The sequence below is a fragment of the Cheilinus undulatus genome, linkage group 3, assembly GCF_018320785.1.
Source record: "Cheilinus undulatus linkage group 3, ASM1832078v1, whole genome shotgun sequence".
NCBI lineage: Eukaryota > Metazoa > Chordata > Actinopteri > Labriformes > Labridae > Cheilinus > Cheilinus undulatus.
Window position 1 is genome coordinate 45,444,326 of NC_054867.1, and position 25,044 is coordinate 45,469,369.

The following is a 25,044-nucleotide window of genomic DNA, read 5'->3' on the forward strand; positions in this document are numbered from 1 at the left end:
GAAATTCAACTTAATAATGTCACAGTCAGATTGACTTGTTAACATGTGTTTCAATAATTGAGTTATGGGATATGATAACACATTAGGGCCAGCTGCCCAGCACCTTTGCTGAAGCACACTTGTTCCCTAAGTTATGGATTAAGCCCAGGTATCTAAATAAAAACACAAAACACTAGCCATTAGAAGTATGTCAAAGGAAAGTGACAGAAGACAGGACTGGTTTTAATGACTGGAGATACAAGCTGGGTAAGCTCACCTGCACACTGGTCAGTTGGGCCTCTGTCCTTGCTTGCTCAATAAGGAGTTGCAGTCGAGCCCAAGCTCGGTTGGAGTTCACTTTTAGTTTGATCGGGTTTGAATCCAAAAATAATGACTGGTTTCGTTCGAGTTCGTGGGTGTGGGTCAGCTGTTGGGTATGGGAACAAGTGAGTTGGCATCTTCTCAACCTCTCAGCTGCAGCCATCTGCCTGAGTCAGCAGCAGTTTCGCGCCACCGGCACTTAAGACCATTGGACAATCCAGTGACATTTCAACACAGCTGAAACCCACTTTTTTTACCCATATGAAAACCAGTCCAAAACCACATACAAAAAACAGAGAAAAAAAGAGGAACTTGACGTTTTGTATCGCTCCTAACACCCCACCCGAGTCCCCCTCTGGTATGCAATCACATTGCTCTGAGCCCAGCTGAGCCTGAGCACAGATACATCATGTCATTTATGATACAGCAGTTTAGAGGATGCACAGTCACACAGAGTCAGCAAGCAGGAGAAATGCACAGACAGCATGACAGTGATGTTACTGACTGTGTGGCTTGTTTTGAGTCTGAGTCCAAGCCTTTTTAAAATGATTATCAAGAGCAACAGTCATATTGATTACATGTCACATTCAGCTGTGCTTGTGCACATGCAACATTAATAATACCAGGCTTTACAACATGCCAGGGAGAAGGAAGTTTACCATTCCTGAGTGTGGTATAGAGTGCTCCTACTGGTCAAAGAAACTGGACTTTGGGGGTCAAGTGTACTTGGGCACAGAATGGATTGCCTCGTCTTAGCTGGACTAACACTATAAATAAACTTTTCTACCTGAATTATAGCTATTATAGATGTAATGGGTATTTTTAATGTCAAAAAGCAATAATTCAGTTTTTAGTGTCTTACATTGGCTTCGTTTTGGTTTCATGGCCCGCAATTTGACTGTTTATGTGTGTCTTACTGTTGTCATAGCATCAACAATAAAAAAAAAGATCCCGTGAGCCCTTTGTATACTAACAGCAGACAGCGAAAGTGACCAGATATTTGGTAAATACACCAAAGGATTTGGCTGCCACATATTTCCCCACAGGGGTTGGTGTAGACTACAAACAGACCTCAAAAGGAGAGTGAATTTCAAAACACACAAGTTTGTTGGCCAGACACCAACTTTAACTGGGTTATATTCCTGTTTTGGATGTGAAATTACACAACTGCCCAATGATCTTTGCCAACTAGAGTTGCCATGATAGCAGAGCTTTCTTCTTTAATACAGTAAAGAAAAATAAAAAAAAACAAGAATGACAATGTCTACTTTGACATCACGATGACAAAAATGAAGCCCTTGTTTTCCAATATTTAATAATTTCTTGTTTTTCATTTCCAAGAATGTTGAATAAACTCCCACACAAGAAGCAACAATGGCTCTGTGCTAAAACTTTGCTAATGTATTTGTGCAGTATGTCATTGCTCAACTTGACTGGTTTTTATCGATCATTTTTATGGACATGGGTGGTTTCTGTTGCTCCAAGTGGCATAAAAAGCAAACATAATGCTTTAGAAGGTCTGGAAATTTTAATCAATTTTGTGTTGTTTTCCTTCTATCTCAGCTGTCATCTAGTATTTTATAAAGTCAGACAACTTAAGGTAATTGTAATGGACACCATAAAAATTGTGGTTTAAAAAAAATCACTTGTAAATTTTTGGGTTAAATCATTGCGTAAAATACTTAGTGTCCTGACTGTTTGAGTTGATGATGTTTTATTTCTACTTGTTCGGTTCGTGTGTGATAAAAGCGAGAGATTGAGGTGTTATCTACCCTTGTTAAGGTCAGCTCTTGTGTTGCCATAATAACAGAGGGTTTATATCTGGTGTGACTCACTTTGCCAAAGGATTGGTGTGAATCACAGGACTAAAGTCTAAACAGTAATCATCCAGACATGATGGCTGATGGTGTGATGTGAAAGATGGAAACACTTGGACGCTCTTGTGCTGTTTTTATTGACCTAATTTCGATCTGAAATACATGCTGAAACTCACATCTTGATATTTTTTAGAAAATATTTTTCACTAAGTTATGGAGTCTGTTGTAAGTAACAACAAATTTGATTGTATTGTCCCTAGAGGCTGTTTTTCTCCTGTCTAAGATGAGGAAATAGACAGCGATGTAACTCGGCTCTGCTTTATTAACTTTTTGGTATGAGGAAAAGCTCTGTTAATCTCATGGGCTCTGCTAAGATCACTGAACAAGTGAAGTCTGTAATAACAGAATAGGGGCATAGACAATGACATGACAGACCTGGGTCTGGCCTGGACCTCTTCCAAGAATCAGATTTATTAAGATACCTGGATAACCCCTGAGTTAAACCTGGGGCCTCCAAATCTAATAAGTCTGTCTAATCTAGGGTTATGACAAAACCAGAATGTTAAACTCTTCTGTAATACTGGTGGTAAACAATATTAAAACCTGTTTTGAAAACAGGGACAAAAATAGAAGTCCTACTCATGCAATATTGTAATATCTTGCTTTAAAAATGACAAAAATACAGGGAAAATTCTGCACATAATCTAGATTGCACAAATACATTTGCAGCATTTCAGCACCAAAACTTTGCCAAAGTATTTTTGCTTGTAATGGACATAAATGCAACTTTTGTATTTTTTTAATACCAAAAAGGCCTGAGAAATAAAAGGGTTTACCAATCTGTGAATCTGGCTCTTTCTCTGATAACAACTTTGTGGTAAAGATGTCTGAAGACCTGTTGTTTTTGAAGCTTTGATACTTAAAATACCATTGATCATTAATATAACAGAGATTATACTTAAAAAGAATTAGGACAGTTTGAAGATTTTTTTAAACAAAGGCAAAAAGAAGAAAAAGAGAAAGGAGTAGGGATATAACAGTTTAAATTCTACTTAATCCCTCTTGGGAATTTTTACTTATATTTTGGCCTAATTTTGCTTTAATTTTTGGTTTGCAATAAGATCCTTTCTTCAGTTGAAGGATCTGAAATGTTTACCGCCTTAGACTAATTCTGCAAAAGTTATACATGAAACCTAGTTTACAACTTTTTCCTTGTTTGTCCATAAGTTGTCATTTAGCATCGTTGACAGGCAGTGTCATTTCACCTGTTTGCGAAATGTGCCATCTTATCAAGCAGACTCAAGATTTGACGTTATAGATCTCTGATCTACTTCTTGTGAACCATAGTTGAGGATAAACTCAGGCTAGACAGAGATGCTTTGTCTGCAAACATTGGCAAAAACTTCATGTTGTCAATCAATTCTTGTGTGACATTTTAGTGACATACTGCTTCTTGTCCAGCAGGAAAGATGATAACAACTGTTGGGTTACTTTTTGCCATCATCCAGGTTACAATGGTGTGTAACTGGTCAGACTGGTCCCCATGCTGACAAGTCTTTTCCTCCTCTTTGTTCTCTTGCAGCAAATAACGTTCCCGTTGATGATGAGTGTTGGGACAGCTGTGATCGGCTCCCTGCAATTTGGCTACAACACTGGTGTCATCAATGCCCCTCAGACGGTAAGTTTAAAGTCTACACACACTTTCAGGATGAGCCCAAGACATGATTACTGGGATTGCTTTTAAATAGAACTCATTTACATGATATATTCAAATGTGTAGCGTCTTCAAAACAAATTGAGTCATCAGAGTCAGTACAGAGTTGGAAGGATGTAAACACAGTAAAGCAGAACAGACTTAAACAGAATTTCTAGTGTGATTAAAGAATAACCAAAATGAAATATAAATTAGACTTATCAGCACAGTTTGAAGTAAAATTGGCTAAATAAATTATGTTAAAGAAGAATTTTAAAAGAGGAAAAAGCTGCTTGTATTCCTACATGAATGCAAACATTCAAACAGTAGATAATTTTCCTTGCCAGCTTTGTTGAAGTCCTGATTGTTCTCTCACTTTCTGCCCAGGAGAACAGGACAGAAAGTGCACGAGGGCTGGGTTAAGGGTTTAGATAATAATAGCTGCATTCAGGCCTATCATGTCCAAGGACATCTGCAATAACAGACCCAGTGATTCTTGAGTCAAAGAGTGTGCCCATGCCCAAAAATGGATCTCTCCTGACCAGAAAGTGGCTGGGAAAAAGCAGACAGAGGAAATTAAAGAGGTAGACAGTCATCTATCCCCGTAACATTTTCAACTAATAGAAAAGATGCTTTCACAACCCCCTGTGAACTAAATCCACCCTATTAGCAGACAGGTATGCCAAAGAAACTAATTTCCTGGGGCTTGTCTACATGCTTTTATTGTGTGTAAATAATCTGTGTCTGGTGGCTTGTATTGGTCCCTACACACCCTGTGGCTACACAGCTGTTGGTACACAGGCCACAGGAGTGTCACTGCACAGGATGCAGCTCTGCCACTCCTTAAATTCACCTGCAGAGTCCAAAGAGCACTGGAGACTGTTGTAGTGATCTATGGTCACAACTTTTTCTGTGAATTCAGCCTGATTTTCATCTGAAGAGCTTGTAGGCTATCATCACACTGTCAGAGTTCTACTGAGCAGCATTTCACCAAGTGCCTCTTAAAGTGAAGGTTTAGATCTCACTATTCTGTTTAATTAGAGTACAAAGAAGTAAAAAGAGACAGAGGACAGACTCTAGGTAAAAAATACTGTCCATTACTCAATTCTTTTTGAGTCATAAGGAAAGATGAAGTGGACAGTAGTGTGGAGTTTTAGGCCTTGAGAAATAAAGACGCCAATTGTGCAATCATCATAGACAGAAAGTAAACTTTCTCATAAATGGAGGAATGAGTCTTTCATGGAGTCAAAACTTATTTCTACTCCTCTGAAACAGTAACCAACAAAGCAATTATGTGTTCTATAACTAATTGAGCAACTATATTCATAGAGCAAAGCAGTGTTCATTTTGGCAAATAAAAAGTAAAAGCCGTGATTGTAACTTTATTTGGTTTTTGCATTGCTAACAGTAAGCAGCAAAATGTTTGGAATAAAAGCATATCCTCATTGGTTGGTCGAAAAAAGCTGTTTCAAAGATATTTATCGATCAGTATCACTAGATTAATGTAGTAGTAGTAGTAATTTGTTTCATTACCTGACTAAAGCAGCAAGCGTAGGAAATCTGCATGTGTAAAATTAACTATATCTTTGGTCCATGTAGATGCAATAGTTTGATAACTTTAAATCAAGATTTAGAAAGTAGTGGTGAGTCATAAACTGGTGTCAGTGCCATCATTGGTTACATTTTTGCTACTGAATGGATTTTTTCAACACCGTTATCAGTGGTTTAAACATATATGTAGCATGATTTGTGACTGACAACAGCGCAGTCTGGGTCCAGTCATCAGTATGTTTTGCTCCAACATTAAAGAACAGCCATGAAACAAGCCAAACATCTCCTGTTTATGTCAGCGTGTGAGTTTAATGTGGTATAATAACAGCAACATGCAGCGAGTGTACTTACTTCGCTAAGCGTCTCTATCAGCCCATCTGGAGCTTTAACACAAGCTGTGAGCTGCATGAATCAACTCAGTTTGTACTGAGCCCAACACTGCAGAGATTCGTATTGTAACGTCTTAAAAAACTGTTCAGAGGTGTGTTTTAACTCATGACTCACTCGTTTTAAGTCCATAATGATTCAAACAAGCAGGCAGTGGTACTAAACAGAAGCAGAAGAAGCTTGTCCAGACACTCACCAGCACCTCAGCTAAAGCTAAGTTAAAAAAAAAAAAGATAAACATGCAACTTCTGATTAGTTTTACCACAATAAAAGTCTGTACTTGTTATATTTCTTGAGTGCTTTTATTGGGAATGTTCACATCAGGAATGTGGTGTTGTCAGAAACAGCTTGACACACCCAGGAGAGAAATGAAACTCAAAACTACAGGTGCAGTCACAAAGATATGATCACGTAGAGACTTTTAAAATAATTTTTCTGTGATCTCATGCTTAGACATGTGTTGAGTATGGGGGGTTGTAAGACCTCATATGCATTTTAATAATGTCATTATTGTGGTAATATCCCAATATAATATCAGTACTGCAAATGGTAAGACAAATACTGTGGTTTAAGTTTCAGGCCATATTTCCCAGACCTACCAGATAGCAGTACGACTTCTTTAAATGTAATATTTTGCTTGGGAAAGGATAAAAACAGCAGAAAATCCTGGCATTTAAGCTGGGACAGGGGTTTGTTGTTATTTTTACTTTTAAAAATAACTTAAATCATGAATACTTTATGAAATTAGTTGCTGATAAAGTTAAAAAATCTTTACATTGTTGCATCCTGAAAACTAACAGAAGCTTCCTGGTCTTATCTAACATTTAAACTTGTATGTTTCTTCTACACCACTTCAGCTGTAAGTTTAGTAAAGACCTGCCTTCTCAGTTAAAAAAAAAAAAAAAAAAAAAACGTCACGTGTCAGTCTACATGAAGCTCAGCCACAGCAGCCTTGTGAGTGGTTCAGTGAGGGGCTGCAGACTGAGAGGGGGGCGGCGAATATGTGGTCTGCTGCACACTGGGCTAGTGTCAACCTGCCCTCTTGGCTTGTTATCCCCTTCCCAATCCCCAGCACAACCCCCCCTCACACACACATACAGAGGCCTGAGGGACCTCACGTGCAAACAGTACAGCAGCGAGCGTGCAGAACAGTTAATCGACACAGGTTCTTAACTATTAATCCTTTATTAGTTTATGACCTTTTAAGAGGCTATAATTTCACAAATGCCATTTTTTATAGCAACAGGGCTGCAGATTATCACCAGCACCTCTCCCCTCTATGTGTGATAAAAGCAGCGGTGATGCTGGTGCTGCTGGTGCTGCTGTGACATTGGCCTTGCACTGTGTTAAAGCGTCTGTGATTAGATACGCTCTTTCAAGGGCCAAACTCAATCAGTCTTTCCTGTCCTCCTTCTGCTGCTGCTGCATGTCTGTCTGCTCCACAGAGAACAACATCCTTTTTTGGAAGTTGAATCGAGGAGTCATCCAAGTTTTGTTGATGTTGCTTTAAATTTGGAAACATCCTTGGTGCTAAAGATTGGAGATCTTCATTTTCTCAGCTCAATTTTTGAAGGATTAAAAATTGTTTTAAGCTATTCTTCCTTTAATTTACAGCTATTCAAACAAAACTTTATCAGTATTCATATATATAATAATGTATACTATATCCTGTTTTTAGAGAAGCTGTCTGGACCTCCTTACAATTTAAGAACAGTCCAAGAACAAGAAAAAAAACTTTCAACCTTCTTCTTTTAAACTCTTCATCCTAATTGTGTACATATACTACATAGCATTATAAACTGATGTATACTTTGGGCTCTCCACTATGCATTAGGCTTTCTATTGCGTTAAGCAAAGTCCTCAATGTTCAAATTCTCTGCAGCTCTTTACTACCATCTGTTTTCCCTATATAGAGCTTGCTCTCCTGCTAGCTGTAATACAGTAGTGAGGCTCCCACGCTACAGTGATAATTGTGAAGTACAGACCTACAGCCTGCCAGTCTCCCGGCCCAGCTCCCCTGTCACTTGTCTTTAACTTGGAAGGTTTTAAAGAATATATTTTTGGGGGGCTTTTTATTTCTTTATTTACAGTGGAGGACAGTGGATAGAATCAGAAAGACATGAGAGACATGAGGCCATCTACACGCCCCAGAAATGTTTTCTTTTTATATCAAGCCAACCGCCTTAAAGTGTTATTTACTTTAAGTATTCCATGGTTTTCATTAAAAGCAGGATTACGACTTCATGAGGGAGAAAAGTTGTTAAAAAGCGGAGCCAACACCCCTTCTGGCCTCGGCTGCGTTTTTTTTAAATTGTAACACTCCGTGGCATTGCTTGTTTCATACTATTAATTTTTTTTATTTTAAGAACTATTCGTGTTAAAAAAAATGCCTAAAATTTGAAAAAAAAAAAACCTGCAGATCTCAAGTCATTTTTACCCGAAGAGGCCATCAAAAGAGAGTGTAATGTGAAAATTGTAGCATTGGTACTGAAACACTGCGGATGTATTATTATTTTTTTTAATTAAAATTCCAGGATGATGCCAGCAGCATTGCATTTCACAACACATTTTCTTTTGGACCAACTCCTAGTCTAAGAACAGTCTTGAAAAGGTCAAAAGCTTTCAGGAAACAGAAGAGGTTTACCGTACTTGTTCTAACACTTCCTCCTGATATACTGGGTCTGTACTGTATTTATCCAATACTGCACACCACTCTCTGTATTAGAGGTCACTCATTTCTAACCATTAAATTTCAAAGACCAGCTTAAGGAGTTAAAGCTCAGAATAAACAAGACAACAAAGTAAACTTTTTATCCTACTTGTTCAAATACAACAAAGTGTTTTCTTCCTGTCCATGCTGAACACAGAGCTCACCTTGATGACCCGGCTTCTAGCCAGCGCCGACAACATACGCTGACAACCCTGCAGCTTGAATAGACAGCCTGTTTCTTTGTGTGGCTCGAGCCAGCTGGTGGTTTGGGCAGTACAGACTGTTAACTGTGATGAGACGGGGGAAAGAACACAAAATCATTATGTAACTTCTCATCACTGGCCACTAAAGGCATCTTTGTTGATGAAGGTAGAGAGAAATTAGAAAGAATACATTATACACAATTAACAACATTACAGAGTAAATGTCATGACTTTCGTGACAGCAGCAGATTTATATTGATAACACCAGACATCAACATGTCATGGAAGGAAACAAGAGGAACTTTGTTTTATTGTATTTGGCAATGTGGGAAATTTTTTGTGCTCGAGAAGAGGAGGAGATCATTTAAATCAATCTTTGACCTGAAGCTTTTTCAGTTTGACTTTTATCCTGAGGAACTTGCTTACAGAAAACAAGTGCGAATTTATTGGCTTGAGCTTAATTTATGACAAAGGAATAATTACATTTTTATGGAGAAAGTTCCGCAGACCGACCACTGCTTAGAGAATAAGAGAGATATTTGTGAATCTCTATTTGGAAAAGATAAATTTCATATTGAAAGCAAAAAAAGCAGATGTTGATATAGATGTCTTTAAAGCTGCAAATGTGTCATCCTATCAAGTATCTTATTATTGATTCCTATAAAACATCATATTGCTTCTAAAATTGGGATACTTAACTGAGTCCAGATGCACATCCTATTTCAGGACACCAGTAAAAATTTGGCCTGCTTGATGCATTGGAGCAATTGTTTGTGAGAGCTAAGTTTTGACCAAGATTCACATCGTAACAAGATGGTTTTACATTTTTACAGGGGAAAGTTGCAGCTGTGTGGACTGAGTTGTTTCAGATCAAGTCAGGTGGCTGACGGTGTTGCCTGAGATTCAGTTTGTCAAGTCCTCTACGGCTGGTTTTAGAACGTAAACCCTGGAACACATTAAAAGATTTTTAAAATCTAAACTAATTTGAAAGGGGCCTCAAACGAGATGACACATATTGACAGATTTAGCTTAACTGATTTGTTTTTACAGCATGTGGTGTGCAAAGAGATGGCCAACGAGGTGCACCACACATAAAAGATTCTGTTCACCAACAACCAGCCTCAGCTCTCAGAAATCTAAATCTTGTGCCGTTTAATATTAAACGAAATAAATGGGACTAGATGTTGGCTACCTGCTGTATCTGTTGTTCCTATCCTTGCCCAACTGATTGTGGTTTGTTTTACATGACATGTTGTATAAACGTTAGTACTTTTCCCACAAATCAACAAGCAAGTCCTCCATTCCTGATGTCTTTCCAACTTAATGCTTCATGTTTACTTTTGTTGCCATGGCTGTGTTGACCATGCTTTTTCCTTCAGTCTGCTTGATTCCTGATTGGCTATTTTGCCTGGTTTTTATGGCAATCCAGTTCCGTCTGCTCAAAGTTATGCCTACACAAAAAGATTTCTAATTGTAAATATTGAACATGTTTTATATTCATCATCTCAGGTCAGAGCCGCTCTGGTCTTCTTGAACAGACCGCTCTTAACTCAGTGCACAAAACAGAAAGATCAGTCAAGATAATCATCAGAACCATCGGAAAATAAGGGCTTTGCTGACTTTGGTCAGGGCCAAAAATCAGCATGGCTATCTTTTAGTCTGTGGCAGAGGCTTTAAGCATGTAATGTGTTTCAACAGTCATCAGCTCTTCAGAGCCTAGACAGGAAGTCAGCTGGTCAGCCAGTTTTAAAGCTGAAATGGGGACACCATGCAAAGGAGTGTATGGTTTTAATGGTTATGGTTCATCTGTCGCCATGGAAGTGCAGCTGTGCGGCTGCTCGATTATGCAAAACTTATAATCATAGTTTCTTTTGTTTAGTGTTGAGATCATGATTATAAAACACAACACATAGCTGTAGGGCATGCAGTTATTCAGCTTAGACACTCACAGGGGAACACTAACACTTAAAGGGGAAAAACATGAAAATAAATGAGTGAAAAAAATTTAAATATTAGGGAAGTAATTGTATCAAAATCTCATTTTTTTGAGTAATAACCGAATTGCATTGGATTATTTTTTAAAATTTGCTATTTATTATTTATTTTTATTATTTATATATATACAGACCCACACACAAGTAATCTAAACAGGTCAGTCATTGATATGCTGTCCTTATATCAGGTGGCAATTTTTTCACATTTTTAACGTTTTTAAGACGCACTGATGCTAAATTTACAAGACTGGAATATTCATTAAAAACATTCATTCAGCATGACTGTTTTTGGCTTTAAAACGGCAACCTGTTGTCCACAATATCTGGTGTGACCCCGAGATTATTTCATCTGACCTTGGATCAGTGCACAGCATCCAGAGAGAAAGAGAGAGACGTGGACCCTGCAGAGATGTTTCCGTGACTGCTCATATTGTACTGCTCATAGAGCTACAAACCCTCACCTACTGAGTGAAAACTTGACTTATAAATACATGTCTGAGCTCCAACAGTCGTTCTTCTTCATGTCTGTTCTCTCTGACTCCCCCTAAGATCACTGCAAGCGTCATGTAGTGGCGCATCTCTGTGTGCAATTTTGAAGGCTTTTAGTGCTGCGCCAAGACCAAAAATGCAGATCACTTAAGTCATAGGGCAGCCTGTGTCCAGATTAGGATTAAATGTTCGGTTATAAAGAATTTGTTTTACCGTTACAAGAGGAATTTTTACTGTTTGATGAGACCTGGAGTTAAATACGCAACAGGATTTATAAACGAGGCCCCATATAAACGTGAGTGATCAAGACCATAATTGCACTTCTTGTTGACATCAAATTAAATCATATGTAAATAAATCTAGTTGATATTAGTTTGGTGTTACATATTTTTATAATTAGTGATTATATCAGGCTGGAGATTGAACTGAGTCGCTCACCAAAGCAAGACACGATGTCTGTGTTTGTGGCTGATGGACTATTACACAGGGAAAGTGTTTGCTATCCTGAGAGCATCTGTTTTAATCCCCCACAGGGAGAGAAGTTTGGTTTTACAAAGCAACAACCTCTGACACTCCTAAGATCTGAGATACAGAAAACTTGTCAGAGGTGCGGCAGGGCTGGACTCTATGAGAGTCCGTGCAGCTGCGCACGGTGGTTAAATTCTTCTTCTGAAAAAAAGAAAAAACAAAATTAGACAAAATAAATCCCTCTCCTTCAGTCTTAAAAATCAGACAGTCTGTATTAGACTCTTTTTGGAAAGCATGTTTGCAGAGCTGAGGTGATGAAGGAGCTGCGCTGCTGTACGCTCTGCTGTGCATCTTTTTGCGATGTTCCTACCCGCTCTAAAGACAGTTCAGTGTACCATATTTAACTCATTTATTGCATCATATTACATCCTTTCCTTGCTATAATTTAGAAAGATCATGATAATTTAGTGAAAATTTGTATTTAAACACCTAAGTAAGTAAATATTGCAAATTAATGTATTTTTTTTAAAATTTCCTTTTTTCCCCCAAATGTCTTGTGGGCCAGATGACACCTGCTGGCGGGCCGGACGTGGCCTGCTATTTGAGAATGGCTGCTCTACAGGTTCTATGCAGCAGCAGGACAGGGATGTAAACAGGTGGAAACTGAAGCACAGAATGTCTTTTCTATTGAAACAATCCCTCCTTGTTGCAGCAGGGTGAACTGGCAGGCTTTTTGCAGAGCTGCTTGCTGCAAGCAGCTTAAAGTTTCAGTTCTGCACATCCTTAATCATTTGTCTGAGCTTTGCTTTAAAAATAAGATGTTTACCTGGACTTGTCAGGTGAATGTGGCATGTAGTAAGTGTAATAAGACATTTTAGTTAAGATAATTGACAAAATCTCTTTCAAATATAAGCCTTTTTGCAGTTTATAAACTAAATGTTGAATTCAGATTGAACTGTTGATAAAGGAAATACCTGATGTCATTAACAACTCAATTTCCAAGCATTTAGATTTATTTTTTTCTATAAATACTTAGTTTGGATGAACATTTGTGAGACAGGAGAAGCTGTTTTTAGTCAGTTTTTTTCTGTCAGTTTACTTTTTTGTCCTAACATATTAGATAGAAATACAACATGTATTTCAAATTATGAAAAAGAAGCACACTAGAATATAGGAGCATTAAAGTAGCAGAAACTTCAGCACAAGCACAGTTGAAATATCCCATAAGTACAGCATTGAGTGTATGAACATGAGCCCCCCACTCCCTCCAAATGTATGTGAAGAGTTCATCTAAATATACAGCTGCCTCTCAAAGGTTAGATATGATGAGGTGATGGGTTGGGGTACAGTACATGACACCCGCGTGATTCTGCAGGGTCTTGTGAGTGAAACCTGAGAGCTGAAATGACCCCAGCCTCATATGTGGCTCTATATGTCCCCCTCCAGCAGAGGAACGCCCTTAAATAATGACAGCCTGCTGTCCGAGGACACTGCTGAGTATTTTTGCACGATCATATCATTGAGCTTCATGTTTCAAAATAAATAAAAGTGGCATTATAAGATCTCAGAAGCACATGACGGAGCTGGTCTGTGTTTGTGGTTTTACTGGTGAGGTCAGGGAGTTATGGGATTTGTAGAAGGGGTGCTGACCTTTTTTAAAATCATATGAGTGTTGTCAGTGTGACACTCACAAACACACAGTCTCCTCTACTTAACCCTGTCTGACGTGTTTGTCAACAAAATAGAGAGGAAGAGGCGGGGTGAGGAACTGTAACTTCACTCTCCACTAGTTCTCTTCCTGGTTGCTATAAATATGTAGTGATCATACAGTGCTGCCATCTGCTGGTCACTCAGAGAACAGTAAAGTCTCAGGCTCAGACCAGTCTTCAGTCAAAGCACTGAACTCTAATGGACACAAAGAATGGAACACACTTATAATGACATTACACCTAACAAAAAAGCTGTGCTGTGGAAACAATGTACATCATTTAGTAATAAAAAAGTTAGCTTTTGTTATGTATCTTACATTAAGGCATTTATTTATCTTATCCAACTATTCATGAAAACCTTAAATATAAATTTTTTGGGGTTAACAACTCTTAAAACCGGCTGCTTATAACCAAAACAGCTCCAGTCACAAATTGATCTCCAGTCCAGATCCAATTTTTAAAATATTGAGTATCTACTGATTTTGAGCCCTGATACAATAGACATATTTCCAGTATTCAAGGCTGATTTTTGATTTATACTGCCGATATGAAGATCCAATATATCGGCTGCAGATACTGATTTTGACAGATATTTTGCATCCATAACAAAACTTCAGGATCTTGAGAGAGAACAATGACATTGAGACTTAAATTTAATCTCTGATTCTTATTATGTAATAAGGAAAAGATTTAGAGTGATCCTTTTTAGATTATAAGCCAACCCTGTTTAAAAAGCCACACGCCTAACTTTTGTGTTTTTTTGGTGTGTTTTGTAGGTTATTGAGAAATTCATCAATGACACATGGCTCAGCCGCTACCAGGAGCAGATCACCGAGACCTCCCTCACAGGCATCTGGTCTATTGCTGTCGCCATCTTTTCCGTTGGTGGAATCTTTGGCTCCTTCTCCGTCGGACTCTTTGTCAACCGCTTTGGAAGGTAAAAACAAACATCCATCTGACATTAAAGGAGAAATGGGCAGTTCTTCTAAGAAGTTGTAAACATTTTAGAATAAAGCTGTGATAGCATGCCTTCAGCTTTTTAGTGTGTTGGATTAACAAGATAATCACCATAAAAAGAGACCAAATTATCATTGACATATTAAACTGTAATGCTAAATGCTCTGAAAAACAGGAATATTATTCTGACATTGGGTGTATATATAATTTTTTTTATTTTGTAATTTTATTTTAATAAATGTTGGCTCTCTTGTTCTCTGTTGCTCACAGGAGAAACTCCATGCTCATGGCTAACGTCCTGGCATTCATCTCAGCTACTCTGATGGGCTTTTCAAAAATGGCGGCCTCCTGGGAAATGCTGATCGTTGGTCGGTTCGTGGTCGGCCTCTACTCCGGCCTCTCCACAGGCTTTGTGCCCATGTATGTGGGTGAGGTTTCCCCGACATCCCTACGAGGAGCTCTGGGTACTCTGCACCAGCTTGGCATTGTTGTGGGAATCCTTATTGCACAGGTTAGTGCGATTTCATTGTACATATCTGTAAGATGCATATAAATACTACCTTGACATTTTAATATCCCACAAGGTAATTGTCACAAATGCATGTCACAAGCATGAGGCAAGATTTTACAGGAGTGTTGAAAGAGCTTGCAAAGATACGAACATTTGTGAAAACAGAATAACAAAGGGATTAGACACATGTGGTCATGTAAAGAAAGGTAAAAAGTTATAAAAGAATGGTTGTATGTGTATTTTACTCTGTTCAACAAGAACTGCACTCCTTATGGTGTATTTACTAAAAAGTAAACAAACATTTTGCTTTTATTGATGGATTTCTTATAATGAGGGAGAAAAGCTGTGTGGCCTGACTGATCGATGCTTTGAGCATGATGTTTAGTTAGGGTAGTTATTTCTGACCATCAATACAAAAAGACTTCAATTTTATATGAATCTTTTTTTATATATTCAGTTTATAACTTTTTAAATAAAATGATAAACATCAACTAAAATGTTTAGTATTATTTTGATTTCCACATGAATTTGTCTTTTATTTATGTTTACATCTCCTCTTATTTTACTAAAATAATTATTGTTTCCATATTTTCACTTTTATTTTTGTATTCATTTGTAATTTGTGGTTAATTTATCTATTTGTGGCACCCCATTGGAGGTGGTTGGGGTCTGAAGTTGTGTTTTTGGTTTCATAGGTGTTTGGATTGGAGTTTATCATGGGGAATGACGACTTGTGGCCGCTCCTGCTCAGCTTCATCTTCATCCCTGCATTGATGCAGTGTATCCTGCTGCCCATGTGCCCCGAGAGCCCCCGCTTCCTGCTTATTAATAAGAATGAGGAGAACAGGGCCAAGAATGGTGAGTCAAGACTCTTAAGATTCAAGGAACATCAACAACAACTTCATTATTTTCCTAAGAATGAACAAAGCTCAGAGATGTCATGCTCATCACAGAGTCTGTCAGGCGTCTATAAGGCCAACTTTTTACTCATAAAGACTATAAAGTTTACCATATCTGCTGAAATCCCAGGGGAAAGTTAGATCTTTGAAGAGTCTTAGATAGGTCTAATTTTTTTCTGCAAATTTCAGTTCTGAAGAAGCTCCGAGGCACCACAGATGTGAGCGCAGACATGCAGGAGATGAAGGAGGAGAGCCGGCAGATGATGAGGGAGAAGAAGGTGACCATCCTGGAGCTTTTCCGCTCACCTCTCTACCGTCAGCCGCTTGCCATCGCTGTCATCCTGCAGCTCTCCCAGCAGCTGTCTGGTATCAATGCTGTAGGTGTCTGGCCCCTCTCATCATCCTGTTGAAAACAAACTAAAGATGCATCACAAATAAAGAAAATATTCCCAACATATATCTAAATTAATCTGCTTGTTTTGTCTTTGTGGTTGTTGTACTCTTCAGGTATTCTATTACTCCACACGTATCTTCACTAAAGCCGGAGTGCAACAGCCTGTCTATGCGACTATTGGAGCCGGAGTAGTTAATACAGCTTTCACTGTGGTGTCGGTGAGTATCAGGTGTAGTTTATAATCCGAAACAATATTGGGTCAATAGCCATTTTATATTACTGCATGACCATAAAGTTAAGAACATAAGGAAAATGACCAATTTAGGAGAATTTTTTCAATTCTGTTCCTATTTAATAGCAATTAGATAAAGTGCAATAAAGAATAAAAAAAACACAAGAATTGGAACTTAGAATTAATTCACAGATATACCACAGATAAAAATATTACATTTATTATCAAGCTAAAGGATTTAGTCAAATTTGGAAATCCTTTATTGTGCTTTTTGAGATATGTGATATGGAACGTCTCAAAGCATTTTAGCCTACATAAAAACTAGGAATATCCTAATTACCATTTGTGCAACTGATACCTGTCCTTTTCTTTTTCAATGAAAACTGGTCAATAATGATCTGTTTATGATTTGTCAGGGTATCTCTACTTTAATCCATTTACAGGTATCCACTGACTTACTCGAGTTTTTATTTTTCTGTGCAGCTGTTTGTCGTAGAGCGTGCTGGACGCAGGTCTCTGCACCTTCTGGGGCTGTTGGGAATGGCTGGATCTGCCATTTTAATGACAATCGCTTTGGCTCTGCTGGTAAGAAAACATATATTATTTATAGTAAAAACACAGGCACACTGTCTGTTAATGATAATATTCTTATTGACATGTCCCTTTCGTGTACTTTTCTTTAGGAAAAACTCAAATGGATGTCATATTTGAGCATCGTTGCTATTTTCGCCTTTGTGGCCTTCTTTGAGATTGGACCTGGTCCCATCCCCTGGTTCATTGTGGCTGAACTGTTCTCCCAGGGACCTCGGCCTTCAGCCATCGCTGTTGCTGGTTTCTCAAACTGGACTGCTAACTTCATTGTGGGAATGGGCTTCCAGTACATAGAGGTGAGGGAAAAGTTACACAGAAAAAAGACTATTTCTTTAAAAGCTTCAAAAAAGGAACTTTCTGCTTTCATAGTTTCATCCTATATCTTTCTGTCTTTGTTACCGTGGAAGTCTTGGTCATTAATGCATGTAGCTTGTGGATTTTTCTAGCATCTCTGGACAGGCATTGCTTATGCTTCAAACATAGTGGTGTGGAATTAATTTACATGCTACATGTCCTGGGTAGTCTAGCTTCTTCCCACAATCCCAAAACATCCTCTTAGGTTTATGGGTGACTTTAAATTGTCCATTTGTGTGAATGTTAGTGAACCTGCAAAACTGAATCAGATAGGCAGAATAGATAATTGATGGATGGATGGATCCTTGTCCTCACAGAACACTCTGAGACTTATTTAGGTTATTAAAGGTTAAATAACTTTTTAACCATAAATTGTAGCCGCTGCCTTTTCTTCCTCTTACAGCCTGCTGTTCTTCTGTTCTAATGACACTATCCACCGCTTCAAAAACCTTACAGAAGCTTTTCTTGCAAGCCTGGAACTTTGGTGACATTCTGGGGTATTTAAAGACTAAATCCATGCCAGCAACTTCAAAACTGAATGTCTTTTTTGTCCATTTTGTGTAAAGTTTTCAATTGTTTCTGCTGCTAGCAGCTAACGCTAACCACAATGCTTTGTGACAGGCTGTGACAACTAATGGCAGGCATGTCTTAACCCTTAGATCATAGAGGAGGAGGCCTGAATAGCTCACAAAAAAAGAGACAGAGTGTGGTGTTGCCCTCTGTGTCACTACAGACAGGCACTGCTTTGAGTAGTGGTTCAAACAGAGTCAATATAAAAAGCACAAGGACTCTTTTGTACATATATGAATATTTGTTTGATTTTTTTGTTACAGAATTATTATTTTTTTCCCTTTTTGGTCCCCAAGTATAAAACATAAAAAATCTCAGTTTTAATTTCCATTTAGTTTTTTCTTTTGTCTTTATAGTCCCCTGTTGTTATAGACTTTACTGCACATATACTCTTAAAGCCTAAAAAAGGATGTTTAGAGCTTGACTCTGCTCCATAGGGTTAATGTTTTAAAAGTTTTTTACGACAGAAAGTTGAGGTGAGACAAATGGTTTAAAGTAGCTTAGGGCTCAGAGGATTAACTTGAGTAATACTACTGGTGTACAAGTTGCTGGTTTGGCTTGGACAGTTTGTTGAAAGTCGACACTGCACCCATGATTTCCAGTGGTATTGCAACATTTTGTATCCATAAGCCTTGAGAAAACTAGAGAAATACCTCTGAATTGAACACAGAGTACAGGCAGAAGGCTCTGTTCCTATCTGTATGCATATGAGAGGTAGAGCATAAATGAGCTGCTAGATAACAGAACTGAGCCTTTTTAGGACTCCACTCCATCATCCCTCCTTTGTTCTCTCTTCACAGGAGCTGTGCGGCCCCTACGTCTTTGTCATCTTCACCATTCTGCTGCTTTTCTTCTTCATCTTCACCTACTTCAAAGTCCCAGAGACGAAGGGCCGGACATTTGATGAGATCGCCGCCGGCTTCCGTCAGACGGCTGCTGGAGGAGAGAAACACTCGCCGGAGGAGCTGAACAGCCTGGGAGCTGACTCTCAGCTCTGAGTGACTGTTTTTGAAAACTTCTAACAAACTTTCTCTCTTTGACGAAGGAAGGAGCGAGGAGGGTCTACTAACCAACAAGTAGACAGATTCATTGGTAGATTAATTTTCACGCTTGTCACCACATTTCGGGCGTCTTTACCAAATGCAGAGCAGCCCGTGTGATTCTCCAACATGATGTCTTCTGCTGCCCCACACAATCACTCCATGGGCACTATGTCCCCTGGAGCACGTGGACAGGGGAGCTGAGGATAGATGGAGGAGGTTTTTAATATTTTAAAGATGTTTTAAAGAAGGAAAAGGAGTGTCTGCATCAATCAAACAACCTTTTTAAAGCCTTTTATCACTGAATATATCACTGATATGTGCTTATGCTCTGTTTTCTGTAGCCTGTTACAGTACAGTCAGATTTATTATCTGGCTTTTAGCTGTTAAATGTGCTGAATATGTGTTGTTATCAATCATACTGTAAAGCTGAAACACTGTAGACTTTAGCACTGTAGATGCTGCACAGTGTGTCACCACCAGATGGTGCACTGCCCCTAAAAAAGCCCCCATACTACCTTCTTTATAGCTTTAATTCACTAAGGACACAAACTGTGATAAGTTGGTATTTAGCTGTAAGAATACTTATTGATATTTTTAACATAGATTAGTGACACTCCATGTATTTTAAATTTTTTATTTACTCTTGCTGGACGATACGTTACTCTTTTTGTCCATGGATTTGATACTTTTCTTGCTAAAATTATCATTAATGAAATTAAAAAAACTGTTTCAAGTGCGTCCAGATAACATGTAAAGTAATTATTTCACCGTTTATGTATTTTAACACCATTCCTTTTAAGGCAGTATATTAAATTAGAGAATTATGGCAATTTTGTGTAAGAGCAACATCTGCAGAGATAAATCATCATTTTCAATCACAATCAGCTGCCCTGAAACCAAAAATTCATCTCACAAAACCTGATTCTTTGTGATCTAAAGTGCCTGTCTAAAACTGCTAGCCTCCTTTGCCTTCAGCTGTGTCATTTTTGAGGCCAGATTGGCCTGATCCAGACTGCAGAAGTGTTTCTAAGTGGAAAACCGTCACTTTTTTTGAGCTGAAATCACCTCACAGTCTGCTCAGAGCTGTCAGGATCTTTTTTACACAATTGGAAGCTTGCACGTCTTCTTCTGCAACTTCATGGCATCTTCAGAAGATTAAAAAAAAGATTTAAAAAAAAAAAGGGGACCAAACTGCCTTTTTGGAAGGTTTTCATTATCCTGAAAGTGCTTCTTAACCAGGTCAAACTCCTTTGTGTTCCTTGAGCTCTATTATGTGTCCTAAGAGCGGGACATGCATTGCTTTGGTGCGAGGTCATTTTGTGCCTTGTGCATGACATTTCTGCAGCATTGTCAGCTTCCTCGCTCTCTCCTTTAGCTGTACAGAGTAGCTGGTGACAAACATTTGTAGTCTCACTTTGCCCTGCTGTACTACGACTGCTGTATCACTTCCTCTTTTCAAGTGCATTGTTCAAGGAAAGTTATCTTTTTTAGCAGCACTTTATTATTCATAGTTCTTTGTTACTGTTGTGTTTTTTTACTCAGTGTGGAATCGTTGTTACTGAGGAGAGACTGAAGTACTGCTGATGGATTACTTGATGTTTTTGAAATGGAAATGTGTTAAAATGTGTCATTTGTTCTTATCTATTACAGCCTTGCATGGAGCACGTTTTGGCTGACTTTTTTAAACAAACATGGTAATATTCAGGGTCTAACACGAACGTCAAATGAAATGAAACACAGCAGTCAAATTTATCATTCCACATCTGGTTGTTAACGCTTGTATATAGTAGATCTTTATTGTGTATCTTTTCTTATTTGAGGGGTCATGTCACCCATCCTAAAAAGCACTGTACCACCCACTCTGTGTGCCTTCTCACGGCCTTCACGTTATCCTCACCAGCAATATCATGTAATAGCACCAAAAAAGAAACATTTTCCACACTCACAGATGTCTTTTTAAAATATAAAACTGTATTTTTATGTACATAAATAAATCCACAAGTCTGCAGGGGCATTTAATATGTAATGATGTCTGTAGCCTTTGAAATCTCCTTAAAGCACAAGTTTGTGGTTTTAAACACACATGCTGTAAATATGAAACACATCGGTCTAACTCACTCCAAATTTATGAAATATTTAACTTTTTTTTCATAGGTAAGTTAATTATTAGGGTGCATTGAGCTTTCACACTTCTTTATTCTTTTTGATTTTATGTCTAAAGATAAGTTGTGGCCTAATATTGCTATCATAATTGTAATTCAGATTTTACATGTAATGAGAAAAATTCAGTAGTGTTTTCATGTTAGTGCACAGAGTGTATTTTAATATTTGTAATAATTAAAGATCTGTGTGTGCTGTGTTGGAATGTCAGCCCTGGTGGGGAGAAAGGAAATGTGAGGGATGCTGTCCTGAACAGCTCCATAAATGTGTATACGTGGATAAATGGCTGAATAAAAGAAATCCTGCATACAGAAGAAAGTGTCATGGGTTCATTCCTTTCTGTTTCAGCAATAAATGATTCATATACAAATGTAATTCCAAAAAAGCTGGGATGCTGTGTAAATGTGAATAAAACTATGCAATAATTTACAAACCTCATAAACTTTATTTACAATAGAACATAAACAACAGATCAGATGTTGAAACAGACATTTTACCATTTCATGATAAATATTAGCTCATTTTGGATTCGATGGCAACAACACATCTAGAAAAATAGAATAGGGCCATGTTTACCATCATGTAGCACCCCCTCCTCTTTTTACAACAGTCTGTAAACATCCAAGAAGTACATTGCTGGTGTTGGGGAGGAATGTTGTCCCATTCTTGTCTCATGTAGGATTATAGCAGCTCCACAGTCCTGGTAACCTGGCACGCCAGATGGGTTTGTTTCACACATACATCTGGACAACCACTCATAGACAATGTTTGGGAAAGGGCAGAGCCTTTGAAAAAAAACTTGGAGGGTGACTGGATGAATGTTCTATCTGTCACATCTTTATGGGCCAATCAGAGCAACAAAACGTGACGTAGCTGCCAGCGAGCTGCGACCCTACCGAAGGAGTAAACTCCATTAGAGCTGCATAATGCGAACCATGGCAACTGCAGACATGTCAGTTCACGACTTTTGTCGTTTTTGAAAAGAAAATAACTCACTGCTGTTCTTTGTTCTTCTTTTAATGAAGAAATGTCGTCAAGTTCTAATATAACTGGTGCTTTAGGCTAATGTCTTCTGCCGTTATTGCACCGGTCTCTTGTTGCTGCTTGCTTACATCACGACACCGCCACGCCCGAAAGTACTGCCCCTCGCCGCTGATTGGTCCTGTCACTTTGTAACCGGGCCCAAACGTTCAGATGGGAGCTTTGCAAGATGGATTCGCCAGTGAGAAACACAGAAATGGGCGAATCCACCTGCTTTGCAAGATTACAGTCCAGGGTCATCTTTGCTAGATTTTTTTGTTTTATGAGATACTAAATGTTTCCTATTGGTGAAAGGTCTGGACTGCATGCAGGCCAGTTCAACACCCAAACTTTTTTACTGTGAAGCCATGCTGTTGTGATCGATGCAATATGTGGCTGAAATACGCAATACCCTCCTTGAAAGAGACGTCTGGATGGGAGCATATGTTGCTCTAAAATCTCTATACTTTCAAGCATTGATAGTTCCTTTTCAGATGCATTAGCTGACCGTGCCAAAGGTACTAAAGAAACCTCATACCATCAGAGATGCAGGCCTTTGAACTGTACACTGATAACAAGCTGGATGGTCCCTCTCTTCATTAGTCTGCAGGACACGGTGTCTGTGGTTGCCAAAAAGAATTTCAAATTTTGATTCATCTGACTGCAGAACAGTTTTCCATTTTGCCTCAGTCCATTTTAAATGAGCTTCACCCCAGAGAAGAAGGCTGTGTTCACCCATGGCTTCTTCTTTGAATGACACAGCTTAAACTCACATTTGGGGAGGGCACGGTGGACTGTGATGACAGAGTGATTTCCAGAAGTGCTCCCAAGCCCATGCAGTGATTTCCAGTTCAGAATCATGCCTGTTTTTAATGCAGTGCTGTCTGAGGGTCCAAAGATCACTAAGATTCAATATTGACCTCCAGATTCTCAGAATCTTTTGAAGATATTAAGAAGGTGGTGCACAAAAACGCCGAAACCAAGGGGAAGGGCTAAGATAAGGGCTAAGGGGTAGAAATGGGATAGACCCCAAATCAGGTGATCATGTGGTCTCTAATTTGTAACATCAGTGGCATCAGCTGGTTGATAAATCACACCTGGCCAGGGTTCTGCCCTGTGAAACACTCCTCTTTACCACAGACAGTAGGTAATTTAAACACAATGATATTAAAGGGGTAAAAAAATGAAAGAAGTATGTGCAAAATGCTTAATGGCTTAACTGCAAAGTCTTATGAGAAAAAAACAATTGTATATTTACAACTTCCAGCATTTTTTTCTGTTGCACATTTTCTTAAACATCCATTTACCAGATCTTTAAAGCCTACAGACAGCTAAAGACCTTTATTGGGTTTAATGAGATGGTTCGGGGGCATCATGTATGGAATTTTAATCACATATTAAGTCTTCATACATGACCTGAGCCGTATTTAATGGCCATAAGATAGGGATTAAAGCGTTTAAAGGCACTGATTGCACCATTTAGACTGACCAGGCCACCATAAAAACAATAATTAATAGATGAGACTGAACAGAAGACAAGGTACAGTGAGGTGTCAAACTAGCACTCCTCCTCCTGATGGCTCTAGGAAGGAGAAAAACTGAATATGAGCAAATCCCAATCCAAAAATCAATGCAGTATAAAAAGGCCCTTAATAGACAATCTGTGACTTTTAGACTAAAAACTGAACCAGTTTCCTTTAGACTGGGGGTTATTTTCCTGCATAATCTAAGAAAAGAGAAATATGTGGGTTGAGCTTTTTTAAAAAACATATCCAGGATATGACAATGTGCTGTCTGCTCCTGTCTCACATTTTCTATTCCCCAGACCACTTCCATGTACTTCCCAGCAGCTCTCCCTCCTTCCTCCTGACAAATAACGATCTCCTCACCTGTTCTCACTCCTCCTGTCAACCCTGCAGTTGTTTGACCTCCACGCCCACCTGCTCACCTGTTCCCACTTTCCTCATCAGCCTCTCTTCATATATATATATATATATATATATATATATATATATATATATATATATATATATACACTCATCCATTTCCTTTGTTCGAGTGGTGTTGCTATATTTTCCAGGACTTGTTGCCATGAGTGTTCTTTCTTTGTTCCTACAGCTTTGGAAAGCTTTTAACTTGTCTGCCACTCTCTGAAGTCCTCCTGCTGTTTACAGCCCACATTTGGGTCCAACCGCCTGCAAACATGACTAAAATGTTCAATACATCTAATATACTATAACTGATCCTTTTTCTTTAATTCAATTTTATCAATATTTCTTTCTTCTACATAACATCCTCTCCTGAGAGGTAAGGGTGAAAATAAAAGGCTCAAAATGTTTTATCATGGTTTGGGGCGGCAGTGCACAGCAGATGTTACAGGGAAATAATAAGAAACTCTGGCTATGATTGAATGTCTTCGTGATGTGATTATTCTAACTACACTACTGTAATAAAAACAGAGTAGGAATGATGAACTATTCAGCCAGTAATTTCACAGCGATACACACAAGAGGATGCCTGCGGAAATCAACTTAATATCAAGAAACCTGTGGCACTTTCTCCACTGTTGGACATGTGTCCTAAAGGATTCTTCATCAGGTCTTATCCACTGAGAGTGCGCTCTACAAGGAACTTTATCATGTTTTTTTCACTAAGAAGGCCATCTAGAGTTCACTTTGATAAATATTGTCTACTTAGAGGGCACCAGAGAGGGCATTTTTGTCAGATGGCCAAGTGGTTTAAGGCCCGGGTTCAATTCCGACCCGTGGCACTTTCACACATGTCTCTCCCTGCTCTGTCATCCCTGTTTCCTCCTCTATCATCTGCCCTCCTCTATCAATAAAGGCATAAAAAGTCCAAAAATAAATCTTTAAAACAATTTGTCCAATTGGAGGCTTTTGAAGAGAACCTTTTTGTCAAATTTTGTCCAACTAGAGACACTTTAGAGGGCATTTTATTTAAAAAAATGTCTTTTTGGAGGGTACTAGAGATG

The 25,044-nt window shown here is 38.6% G+C and overlaps 1 protein-coding gene across 1 annotated transcript in view; it reads left to right on the plus strand.

Moving 5' to 3' along the window:
• The window catches only part of slc2a1b (solute carrier family 2 member 1b), a 36,900-nt gene extending 15,563 nt beyond the window's left edge, over positions 1-21,337 (plus strand). Inside the window, exons 2-10 of the mRNA XM_041781868.1 lie at positions 3,700-3,795; positions 14,098-14,258; positions 14,549-14,789; positions 15,485-15,647; positions 15,878-16,065; positions 16,196-16,300; positions 16,798-16,899; positions 16,998-17,201; positions 18,630-21,337. Of these exons, the coding sequence (XP_041637802.1) occupies positions 3,700-3,795; positions 14,098-14,258; positions 14,549-14,789; positions 15,485-15,647; positions 15,878-16,065; positions 16,196-16,300; positions 16,798-16,899; positions 16,998-17,201; positions 18,630-18,827 (1,458 nt within the window). The 3' untranslated portion in view covers positions 18,828-21,337. The remainder of the gene's footprint in view (positions 1-3,699; positions 3,796-14,097; positions 14,259-14,548; positions 14,790-15,484; positions 15,648-15,877; positions 16,066-16,195; positions 16,301-16,797; positions 16,900-16,997; positions 17,202-18,629) is intronic.
• Positions 21,338-25,044: the final 3,707 nt, after the last annotated feature.